The sequence below is a fragment of the Medicago sativa genome, chromosome 3 (assembly GCF_051527215.1).
Source record: "Medicago sativa cultivar Bolivia chromosome 3, Bolivia_mono, whole genome shotgun sequence".
NCBI lineage: Eukaryota > Viridiplantae > Streptophyta > Magnoliopsida > Fabales > Fabaceae > Medicago > Medicago sativa.
In genome coordinates this window covers 32,260,618-32,273,730 of record NC_140751.1, presented here as the reverse complement: position 1 = coordinate 32,273,730, position 13,113 = coordinate 32,260,618, and the positions used below count along the sequence as shown (strand labels likewise).

At 38.7% G+C, this 13,113-nt stretch overlaps 3 protein-coding genes across 3 annotated transcripts; all 3 read left to right on the top strand.

Annotated features, from left to right (window-relative positions):
- Window positions 1–209: 209 nt before the first annotated feature.
- LOC146937196 (uncharacterized) lies at window positions 210–827 on the top strand. The gene has a single exon (XM_085749358.1). It carries the CDS (start codon window positions 210–212, stop codon window positions 825–827), a length of 618 nt encoding a protein of 205 aa, XP_085605484.1.
- Window positions 828–1,563: 736 nt separating this feature from the next.
- LOC146937195 (uncharacterized) lies at window positions 1,564–3,147 on the top strand. The gene has a single exon (XM_085749357.1). It carries the CDS (start codon window positions 1,564–1,566, stop codon window positions 3,145–3,147), a length of 1,584 nt encoding a protein of 527 aa, XP_085605483.1.
- A 337-nt stretch (window positions 3,148–3,484) lies between these two features.
- Window positions 3,485–3,817, top strand: LOC146937194 (uncharacterized). Its single transcript, XM_085749356.1, has one exon. The coding sequence runs from the start codon at window positions 3,485–3,487 to the stop codon at window positions 3,815–3,817; it is 333 nt and encodes a 110-aa protein (XP_085605482.1).
- The last annotated feature ends 9,296 nt before the right edge of the window (window positions 3,818–13,113 follow it).

Sequence of the window (13,113 nt, the reverse complement as noted above, 5' to 3'; positions counted from 1 at the left end):
CTAGGTACGCAAGTTAACTTGTGCAGGTTAACTTGGATGCGCGACTTAATTGTCGCAAGTGCGTTAGTGCTGCGTGACTTAAGTCACGCCACTGTGCAGCCATATTTTTTTGAATTTTTTGCGCCACTTTTGTTGTTGGTTAGCTTGTTCTGCAAGTAATTTATTTATTCTTCCTTTCTATTTTTTTTATTCAATAGATATATAGGGAGATGGTTGACAAAGTCGCGGATGATGACGTTGAACCAAAACCTGCCAAAAAAGAAGGTTCCGGTGAAGGTTTCGGTGAAGGTTCCAGCGATGTCAAACCAACCTTTAATTTGAAACCATTTAAAGTCCAAATTCCAATTCAAGTTCGAATTGGTAAAATTGAAGAACCTAAACCGGTACCTACCGGTATTATTTGTGAAGCTCGTGACACCTCCTCATTTTTTACAACAAATGCAAGATGGAGAGATCGAGAAGAGTTACTTACTTGGGTTCGCGGTCAAGGGGTAAAGGCCGGATTTGGTGTTTGTATAGATAAATCCGTTATAAAAAGGCCGTACTTGACGATGCAATGTGAAAGGAATGGAGTATACAACCCACCTAAGACAAGGAAGAAACCGAACCTTAAAGGCATTGGCTCAAGGAAATGTAATTGTCCGTTTAGGTTAAAAGGTTTCTTTGATAAGGATACAAATGATTGGTGGCTTGAAATGCTTTGTGGAATGCACAACCATGACTTGGAGGTGGGAAAGTTACAAGGACACCTAATTGCGGGTAGACTTCGTGCGGAGGAGAAGAAAAAAAGTTATCGAAATGACAAAGAGCTTGGCGGTGCCTCATAATATTCTCACCAATTTGAAGGAAAATAACAAGGAAAGTGTGACAACAATCAAGCAAGTGTACAATATGCGAACAAGATGGCGGAAGGGGGAAAGAGGTAACATGACGGAGTTGCAATTCTTGATATCGAAGTTGGTGGAGAATAAATACGTCTATTATACAAGATGCAATAGTGAGGAAACCACTCTTGAAGACATCTTTTTTGCTCATCCGGAGTCAATTAAATTGCTCAACACCTTTCCGACCGTTTTGGTCATGGACTCTACATACAAAACCAACAACTACCGAATGCCATTGTTTGAGATAGTTGGTTGCACCTCTACAAAAATGACGTATTCCGTTGGTTTCGCCTTTCTTCACTTTGAACTCGAGGATAACTTTGCTTGGGCACTTACGATGTTGAAAGGTCTCTTGTGCTCAAAAGACAACATGCCTAAGGTGATTGTCACCGATAGGGATGGTGCTTTGATGAAGGTCGTTGGCACAGTTTTCCCTGAGACATACACCATGCTTTGTTATTTTCATATTGGGAAGAATGTAAGGTCCAAGTGCATCACGGATTGTAAAGTGGTGCCAAAGCCTCCTAAGGGTACAAAACTAGACAAGAAAGAATTGAAGAAGAACAAGATGAAGAATAGCAATGTTGTTGAGAAAGTGGTGAATGCTTGGAGATAGTTGGTTGAATCTCCCACGGAGGAATCATATGCAAGTAATTTGTTGAAATTCAAAGAGGTATGCATGCCATTTCCGGAATTCATTAAATATGTCGAAGAAACGGTTTTGAACCTTAAGGAGAAATTTGTGAGGGCATGGACGGATAAATTCTTGCATCTAGGATGTAGAACCACCAACATTGTTGAATCCGCTCATGGATTTTTGAAAAAATATTTGAGGAGTAGCATGGGTGATTTGGCATCGTGTTGGGATGAAATTCACAAGATGTTGGCGGTGCAATTTGGTGAGATACAAGGTAGTTTCGGGAGGAACAAAACGGTCTTTGAGCACAAATACAAAAAGATCAAGATGATGAAAGAGTTAGAGGGTTATGTTTCTAGAAGAGCATTGAGATTTATCTATGATGAATTGAAACGCTCCAAGACATTCGGATTTGGTGAGGAAGATTGTGGTTGTGTTCAAATGACATCCTACGGGTTACCTTGTGCGTGTATTATTGCCATGAAGAGCAAGCTAAAATTGCCTCTTGTCTTGGATGATATATACCCTCATTGGAAAAGGTTGTGTGTACAAGGAGAGAAGATTGATGATGACTTTTCCGTGATGGAGGAGTGGATTGGCATTCAAGAACTTCTCAAGAAAAGCCCTTACAATATGAAGCTCCACATCAAAGAGATGATGCGTCAAATTGCATTTCCGGAAAACACATTGTTGTCTCCACCTTTGAAAAAGGTGGTAACCAAGGGAGCACCTAAAAGGAAGAGGACTACACTCAAAGTGTCATCAACGGGTCGAATCCCCTCTAGGTGGGAGACCATTGATTCTCAAAATCCGGATAGTCAACCTTCACAACCAAAGAGGTCACTTCCAAAGAGGAAAGATGCACGCCTTGGCACTTACTCCCGCTCACAAGCTTCATCCACTACTTCAAAACCATTTTGGAATATCCCATACATTTCACAAATTCCAAATATCATGAGGCCTTTTGTTGAACAAATTGTGAATGTTAAAGAGAATGGTCATTGTGGATTCCGGATGACAGCTAGGCATTTGGGGATGGATGAGGAAGATCATGTATTGGTTTGTCAAGCACTTATTCAAGAGTTGAGAAATCATAAGAGTGACCACATGCCGATATATGACACGGAGGAGCGTTATAACATAATCTTGAATGGTTTATACCCTCCTAAACGTACAATTGGTGTTGCGCCTCCAGATATGTGGATGACCACTCCGGATATGGTTCACATTATTGCTTCCTGCTACAAAAGACCCGTTGTTGTATTGACTTTGCCCGAAACGACGGGTGGTGTATGTGAGACATATTTCCCAATCCGAAGTGCTCCTCCACTTAATCCACATTCCAACATCATGTGTCTTTGCTTAATTCCCGACCACTATCTTCATGTGATTTTGAAGGAATGTTGTGTGTTACCACCGAGTTGTAAGGAGTGGATGAACAACAAGATTGGTGAGGCGGAGAATTGGCATTTTGCGTTTTTGGATAGACAAAACACTTTCAATGAACTCATGTCTAAGGAGCCTAAGCCGCCAAAGAAACCAACAAATGAGCACAATCCAATTGTTTGTGGTGATACTCCTACCCGCAAAAAAAGGAACAAGAATTTGAATGGACGGATGACATGAAAGAGGACGACAATTTAGGAATGTCACTAGACCTCTTAGATAGGTTATTATAGGTTAGGACAGTTATAGGTCGGTCGGTGTTCGTCCTATTTTTTGGTGGTATTACACCCCGACATATTTTTTGGTGGCCGGTTATGTAATTTGTATATTTGTGGCCAATATGTAACTAATATTATATATATTAAATGAAATGAATTATTTTTTTGGTGGCCGGTTATGTCACACCAATTATTGCTTGCATTACTTATTTTGTCTCTAATTATTCAACTATTTATTTTATCTCATTTATCTCATATTTGTTTTTCATTATATTTTTGTGAAGTTTGTGAGGTGAAACATGTCTGAAGATGCACAAGATCCGGTTAAACTTGAAGTCCGTTATGTAGATGTGAAAAAGAGGGCTTGGTTCACTGTAAACCCCACCGACAAGTTGGACGAGTTGAAGGCAAAGCTTGACGACTTCTTTATCCATATTGGTTCAAATCATAGAACACGTGATGTGATAGTAAATGTGCCAGGCCTGGACTTGGGGGAGGATAAGGAAGAGGACTTCTGGAAGACCGTGTATTATCCACAACTTCTCAAAGATGATAGCGACGTTGATTTCATGTTTAGGGTAATGGTTGAGAATAATACTTTGTATCTTTTTGTCCGATCCGTTGAAGTGTAATCGTTATTTAAGTGTAATAGTGTAATGTTTGACCGTTTATGTGAGACTATGTAATTTTATAAATTTATGGACAAATTTGTGTAATTTGGATCGTTTACGTGTCATTAAGTGTGTTTAAATGATTACGGGTCATTACCGGCGAATTTGTGTAATTTGGACCGTTTGGATTGTTATGTGTGATTATGTGATTGTGAAAAAAACGATGTTTTGGTGTAATTTTGATCGATTGTGTCGTATTATCCAATAATATTGTTAAACTGGCGTAATTAGGTTCAATTATGAGCATATTAGGGTTTGGACCCAATCTACATTCAATGCACATCAGTACATCATTTAATGCTGTTCTGATATATCAGTAGTGCGTGAGTTAACTCGCGCAAGTGTAATACATTGCGTGAGTTAACTCACGTAGTGTCTTATAATATATGTGACTATGCGTTAGTTAACTAACGCATAATTTTACACTTGCGCATCTTAAGTCACGCAACGTTACTTAACTAATGCATAGTATTACACTTGCGTTAGTTAACATGCGCAAGGGCAATTTTGGCATGGCTGCAGGGTGTGAGCAAAACGTGCTGGGTGGAGAGCAAAATTCTTCTATTCTAACCCAAAATGTTACTACTCACTTAACAGTAAAATATAACACTAACGATCACTTAACGGTAAACTAAATAATAACTCCACTCTCCAACACTTAGTAAAAATAATAACTCTCACTAAGCACTAAAAATAACCTTCAGCAAAAATACAAAATTACCCCTGCTCTCAAAATGACCAAAATGCCCTAAGTCCAAAATGACTAAAATACCCTTCTAACACCGAATTCTGCGAACCCCAGTCAAAAATACACATGGAGGCAAATAATCACACAAGAGCACATATAACACAATTAAGAATAATAAAAATAAATCTAATCGAAAAATTGGGCTGTTACAACTCTCCCCCACTAAAAGAATTTTCGCCCTCGAAAATTACCTGAAGGAAACAACTCTGGATACGAAACCCTCATCCTACTCTCCGATTCCCAAGTGGCACTCTCTCCAGTTGGTCCAACCTAAATCACTTTAACCAAAACGATCTCCTTGCTACGCAAACGCTTCACCTCCCGATCCTCAATCCTAACTGGCCAAGTCTCAACGGTCAAATTATCCCTTACTTCTAAATTCTCCACTTGGATCACATGAGATGCATCATACACATACTTCCGTAACTGAGACACATGAAATACATCATGAAGATTCGACAAAGAAGGTGGTAACGCAATCCGATACGCTACAACCCCAACCTTCTCAACAATCTCAAACGGTCCAACAAAACGAGGAGTTAACTTCCGACACTTCAAAGCACGACCAACACCAGTTACAGGATTCACTCTCAAAAACACATGATCACCAACCTGAAACTCAATGTCCTTCCTCCTCTTATCATGATAACTCTTCTGCCTACTCTGAGTCATCTTCTCTTGAATCATCTTAACCTTCTCAGTCGTCTCTTGCACAACTTTCGGTCCTAACAAAGCACTTTCACCTGACTCATACCAACAAAAAGGAGTCCTACACCTCCGACCGTACAAAGCCTCGAACGGTGCCATTCCGATACTAGAATGAAAACTGTTGTTGTAAGTGAACTCAATCAACGGTAAATATTCAACCCAACTGACACCTTGCTCCAAAACACAAGCCCTCAACAAATCTTCCAAACTCTGAATAGTCCTCTCCGTCTGACCATCAGTCTGGGGATGATAAGCAGAAATCAGCCTCAACTTAGTCCCCAAAGCAGCTTGCAAACTCTCCCAAAACTTAGAAGTAAACCTCGGATCCCGATCCGACACAATACTAGAAGGAATACCATGCAACCTAACAATCTGCTCAATGTAGATCTCAGCCAACTTTGCCACGGACAAGCCAATCTTGATAGGAACAAAATGTGCCGACTTCGTCAACCGATCGACAATCACCCAAATCGAATCAATACCCTTCGCAGTCTTCGGCAAAGCTCCAACAAAATCCATAGAGATACTATCCCACTTCCACTCTGGCACAAACAACGGTTGCATCAAACCCGACAGTCTCTGATGTTCAATCTTAGACTTCTGACCAACCAAACAAGCATACACAAACTCTGCGATCTCTTTCTTCATTCCAGGCCACCAAAACAACCTCTTCAAATCTTGATACATCTTAGTCGCTCCTAGATGAATACTCAAACTACTTCTGTGACCTTCTTCCAAAATCCTTCTCTTAAACTCAAGAACATCTGGTACACAAACACGATCACGAAACATCAAAACACCGTTCTCACCCAACCTGAAGTCTCCACCTTTACCTTGGTTAAGCAAAACCACTCGATCTACAAGTTCCAAATCTTCCTTCTGACCATTCTTGATATCTTCCAAAATATTACTTGTCAACTTCAACATTCCCAACCTCACACCCTCCGGTGTCAACTCACTAACCAAACTCAAATCTCGAAACTGCTCAATCAACTCCAACTCTTTAACCATCAAAGCAGACATATGCAACGACTTTCTACTCAAAGCATCAGCAACAACATTCGCTTTTCCAGGGTGATAACTCAACTGAAAGTCGAAATCCTTAAGATACTCCAACCATCTTCTTTGCCTCATATTTAACTCCTTCCGATCAAACAAGTACTTCAAACTCTTGTGATCACTGAACACTTCAAACTTAGAACCATACAGATAATGCCTCCAAATCTTCAACACATACACAACGACTGCCAATTCCAAATCATAAGTCAGATAATTCTTCTCATGCACTTTCAACTGCCTCGAAGCATAAGCCACAACCTGACGATTCTGCATAAGCACACCACCAAGACCCATCTTAGAAGCATCAAAATACACAACAAAAGATTCCTTCGAATTCGGCAAAATCAACACTGGAGCTGAAGTCAACCTCTTCTTCAACTCTTGGAAACTCTTCTCACACTTAGCATCCCAAACATAAGCTTGCCCTTTCTGAGTCAACTGTGTCAATGGCAACGCCAACTTAGAGAATCCCTCAATGAACCTCCGATAATAACCTACCAAACCAAGAAAGCTTCTAACTTCAAAAACAGACTTAGGTGATTCCCACTGCAACACTGCATCAACTTTCGACGGATCCACGACAATACCACCTTTAGAAATCACATGACCAAGGAAACTCATTTCCTGCAACCAAAACTCACACTTCGACAACTTAGTAAACAACTTCTTCTCCTTCAAGACTCCCAACACGATCCTCAAATGCTCGGCATGCTCTTCTTCCGACTTCGAATACACCAAAATATCATCGATAAACACCACCACAAAACGGTCCAGAAATGGATGAAATATTCTATTCATATATTCCATGAAGACACCTGGCGCATTAGACACTCCAAATGGCATCACAGAATACTCATAGTGTCCATACCTCGTTCTGAACGCAGTTTTGGATATATCTTCCGCCTTTACTCTAATCTGATGATATCCTGACCTTAAATCAATCTTGTTGAACACTTCCGCACCAACCAACTGATCCATCAAATCATCAATCCTCGGAAGCGGATACCGATTCTTAATCGTCACCTTCTTCAACTGCCGATAATCCACACACAACCTCATGCTTCCATCCTTCTTCTTAACCAACAACACTGGATGATTTGCAAACTCACCCAACTCTGATGCAGACATCTGATACGGCGCAATCAAAATAGGACTCGTTTCTGGTACCAAATCAATTGCAAACTCAACTTCCCTCTCTGGTGGCAACTCGGTAATGTCGTCCGAAAATACTTCTGGAAACTCTTGCACTACCGGCAAATCACTAACTCCTTTCTCACTACTCTCCTTCAAAGAAGAAAACATCATGAACACACTAGCTTCACCGTCCAAAGACTTTTTCACTTGCTCCGCGGTCAAGAACCTTCCACCTTCATCAGCTACCGGCTTAGAAAACGTTATACTCTTGGTCAAACAATTAATGTTAACACCAAAAGTCAACATCCAATCCATACCAAAGATCACATCCATATGCTTCAACGGAAGACACACAAGGTCCAACTCAAAATCAACAGGAACCTTACCACAAACCACAACCAACTGAGTCTCTGCAGCCAAAGATACCTTCCATTACCAGACTAACACACCTAAAGCAACCTGCTACTCCCCCACTATGCTCAATCCCGCCTAAAAGAACGGAACAACACAACAAGTACCGACATTACTTTCGTACATGTCGCATACAAACAGGAAAATTCAACGGGTTTTGGTCTGGACAAGACCAACCAGATTCTGACACCAACTTGTAACGCCCTATTTCTATTAAAGCGATAAAACACGTGAATATAACAAATATTCAAGAAATAGACACTACGTCTCATCAAAACATCAACAGTCATGCATATATATGTATATAATATCTCATCAGACACATCGGATATAATCATACATCTCCAAATCAAATCAATACATATGCCATGGTCAAATACATCAACATAAAATTCTCCAAATAAAATAAATAATCCGACAAACTAAGGACACCGACTCGACCTAATCAGAGCCCTAAACTACGACTCCAACACGATAGCCGAGGAAACTCCAGCTATCCAAGAAACCACCAAGCAACTCACCAAAGCGGTTAATCCTGCACAACGTCTACCCATCCATAAAGACAGGTAGGCGGTCGAAACCACTGGGGGTAAGCATTGCATCAAACATAATCCACATATGAAAACATAGCATTCACGGATTCATACATATCACATATACATAACCATCCCTCCTAGAACACTAGCATCACATGATTATTATCCCCCATCACTTACATTTCAAGCTATCACATTATTAACATGGCATAGCAAGTATATCCAATCTCTAAACAAATCATCGACATAAGTTCATCAATTATCATTCAATGAAAGGGTTACTCACCTTATTCTTCACTTAGCATACTTAACTCAACAAGTACAATTCATCATTTCAAAGTTATAAGCAAGCAATCATCATTATCAAAGAAATCACCACATCTTATGTATATACATATACAATTCTCACCTCATCATTATTATCAAATTAATTATCAACAAATAGGTTCACCAAGTGTATAAGCACAAACAAGTAAGACATGCAATTAGAGTATGATTCAATTACTCACAACCATCAATATAATCCACCAATGTACATATACACCAATCCACATAATCACAGCATTCACCAAATTTCACCATTACACAAATTCACCAAGTCACATATTCAATTATGACACGACTCATCAATTAATCAAATGCATGCAATGTTCTAGACTCTTCTAGATGCATGTGGTACCATATCCCCTCAAGGTCGTCACCTTCGACGCAACAAAAACACCGTAATCACCTCAATTGGATATAAAATCCGCCACCATCAGTCATGAATGCATGAGCATATGACTCGACTCAATGCATATGTTCACATAAACAATAATCACCTCACCATCACCATCATTTTGCATACATGCATTCACCAACAAGACCACCATCAATATTAGCATGTATGAATTCACCACCAACAATCAACATTTAACATGATCAACAAACAACATAACATAAACATGTTCTTCACCATTCAATTAGTATATATGCATCGACAACAATTCACCACCACTTGACATATATACAATCACCAACAACATCCATAATTCAAGCAACATATAGTTGTCACATATATACATCATCAATTATCTCCACATAAATCAACATATAGTTGCCACATTTCCACATAATTCCTTACAATCCAAATAAGGGAACAAATACAACATATGATCACAACATCATATTCATCACTCAACAACCATTCATGCATCATCTCATAATCATATTAATCTATTCATAAAGGGTTCATAAGCAATTGACTCTCAAAAATCATTTCCAATCAAGTTCGTCTCTCAAAGTCACAACATTAAAAATAATTGAGCATTTAAGACAAAACAAAGTAAACAAGTTCAATTGCCTCAACTAAGTATACCTCTAGGCCATATATAAGTGCAGTAGATAATACTTTGGCGTTTCACCGGCTAATTATAACGGAATCATGAGATTCACCAAGTTCGTCTCTTGGTAGCATTTTACAAAACCATACATTTATAAAAAAAAACCAAGATAGAACCTTCACACCATAAGTTGAATACTCTAAAACACCTTAATTGAACTCATAAAACTTAAGTTTGAAGTTAGGAAACAATCCATAAGGTTTGGGTCGACTAAGAAATAGTTATGCGGATTTTTCGTAAAATTTCATCAAGACCACCTTGGAGTATTTTCATCATAACTCAAAAACCAAAAATCATTTTCAAGTCAAACAAAAGCCTCTGGAAAGCTAACAAAAGTATCTACAACTTTCATGTTTACACCAAAAGCCAATTCAAAACGGAAAATGGTGAAAAATGGCTCACAAGACAGGTCTGGGCGCCAGGATGCTGTATAAGCGCCAGCTCAAGCGCTAGCTCTCTGGAACTGGAAGCCTAGCGCCCTAGTTCAAGCGCTAGCCCTGCGAAAAGTGCGAATTTGGGATGTTTGGCCTCGAGTTTTGTTAAAAATCATGGAATCATAGGGAGAGAAGTCATAGATGTAAGCAAGATAGCAAGCATAAGAGTATTCATGAGGGAGATACTCAAAGAAACTCATTAGAGAATGAATAGATTGATAAAAGATAATGAATGTGTACAATGCTGTTCCTATATATAGAGATTAGTTTGAGTAACTAACTTCTGACCATGCTACTAACTCTAGTTTAGTCATCAACTAACTATAGTTGATTACTAACTATAGTCTAACTACCTTAACTAACTTCATACCACTTCCAACTATTTTAACAGGTTTCCTTCAAAATCACCCCAAAAGTGCTTATTTTGATTCCCCATTCACCCAAAGTGTTTAACAACTTATCCCAAGGTTCAAACACATCAAATAAGCTCTTTTCACAACACTCAAATTGGCTTATACAACAATTGAATTGATTCTTCTTAAAACACCAAAACTTTAACAACAACAATTCATCTCTTCCAACAACTCAATTCAACAACAACAACTCAACATAATTCATACCCAATGCATCAATTCAACAACAACATGATTCAAATCATTAACAACAATAATTGAACATGAATCCATTCATAATTCAACAACCACAACTTCACAATTCATTTATTTGATACAAAAACATACCATGTTCATATCTATCCATTTTGACATACAAATTCAACAACAACAACACAATTATCAATTAATTCATGTACATAATCATATCATCATAATTAAGCACGAATTTCTACAACAAAATCTCAATTAACAACTTAAGCAAAGAATTAGGGATGAACTACAACTATTGATTATGGTTGAATTCTAACCCCCTTACCTTAATTCTTCACAATCTCTAGCTAGTGCTTCACTTTAGCTTCAACCCTTGATTCTCTAGCCTCTTCTAGCCCTCTCTAGATCCTTCTCTTCAAACCCTTTTTCTCCTCTTGTTCTTTCTCTCTCTACCTCTTCTTAATTGTGAAAATGAAATGAAAATGTTGGTAAAGCCCCAATTCCACTACCAACTAGTGTTTATATAGGCTCTACTCAATTGGGCTCAACTCACAATGTCTTAATGGGCCTAACCCATTTCTATTCTAACCCAAAATGTTACTACTCACTTAACGGTAAAATATAACACTAACGGTCACTTAACGATAAACTAAATAATAACTCCACTCTCCAATACTTAGTAAAAATAATAACTCTCACTAAGCACTCAAAATAACCTTCAGAAAAAATTACAAAATTACCCCTGCTCTCAAAATGACCAAAATGCCCAAGTCCAAAATGACTAAAATACCCTTCTAACACCGAATTCTGCGAACCCCAACCAAAAATACACACGGAGGCAAATAATCACACAAGAGCACATATAACACAATTAAGAATAATAAAAATAAATCTAATCGAAAAATCGGGCTGTTACAATTACCCGTGCACTCCTTCAACCTCTTCACTCGAGTCTTCAACGCTACGTCAGGTAAACGAACCCCCCTTCAACTTCAAGAACGGTTAGAAAGACCGCCAAGTCCTTTGGAGGTGGAATGAGATTATTAACTTCTTTTGAAGCCTTGATTAAGCCCAATCAATCTTCTGGAGAGAACCAACTTACAATCCCTAATAGCACCCTAGAGAATCTATGCACTCAAAGAACAAAGTGATTCTAAGAAAAAGTGTTTAATCTTGAAGAATGTACGAACAATGAGTTTTTGAGACCTAGAGAGAATAGATGCAAAAGATTCAATGATTTTGGAGTTATGAGAGGAAGAGAATATATAGTGAGGAGTAGAAAGACACAATTTTCGCACAAAAAGAACATAGTGTATCGATTCACTAAATGGATGAATCGATTCAAACATCAAGAAAACAAACCCAGCAGAGCAAGAAAAATGAATTGATTCAGAGTGTGATTGAGTCGTTTCAAGTGAACCCAGAAAAGAATGAATCGATTCATATATATTTATGAATCGATTCAGTGTATGTCATAGACTTTTGTGAGACAATTCAAACAGAAAAGAGACGATTCATACATGAATCGATTCAAGTAGACGATTCAAGTAGATGTGAATCGATTCACATGAAGTCAGAGACTTTACTGAATCGATTCAGACTATAACGAGTCGATTCAAACTGATCCAAAATGATTTTTGACACTTTTTCCAAAGGACACAAAGCAACAAGACCAAACCACATAGACTCCAGGGTGCTTTAACATGCTAGTTATAAGACAATCATTAAAACAATACACTAGTCTAAACTAAGCTAAGGAGCATCATCAAAAACATATAAACTAGACAGTGTACCCTTCAGACATTGCTGGTCATGTGGCTCTACTTCATTGGAAAATATGGGATGCACGTAATAATGTCATTTGGAATAATGCTCATCACAATTCAATGAGTACTCGGAGGACAACACTAAATGCATGGCAGCAATGGCAACAGTTTTATAAACATCATTCACCATTGGTTGTGCAACATAAGAAGAATATAGTCCAAGTTTGGGAGAAACCGACCGAGACATGGTTGAAGTGCATGTGGACGCCGCGTTCCATGATTGTAACCATATTACATCTTTTGCTTGTTGTGTTGGAGACTCCCGTGAGTAATTTATTCGTGCTCAAACGAAATGACAGCGGGCAAATATGACAGTTTTGGAGGGGGAGGCATTAGTCTTACTCGAGGCCCTTCACTTTGCTGATGCTAACAGATGAGACCGGGTTGTCTTTGAGTCCGACTCATCTACTCTAG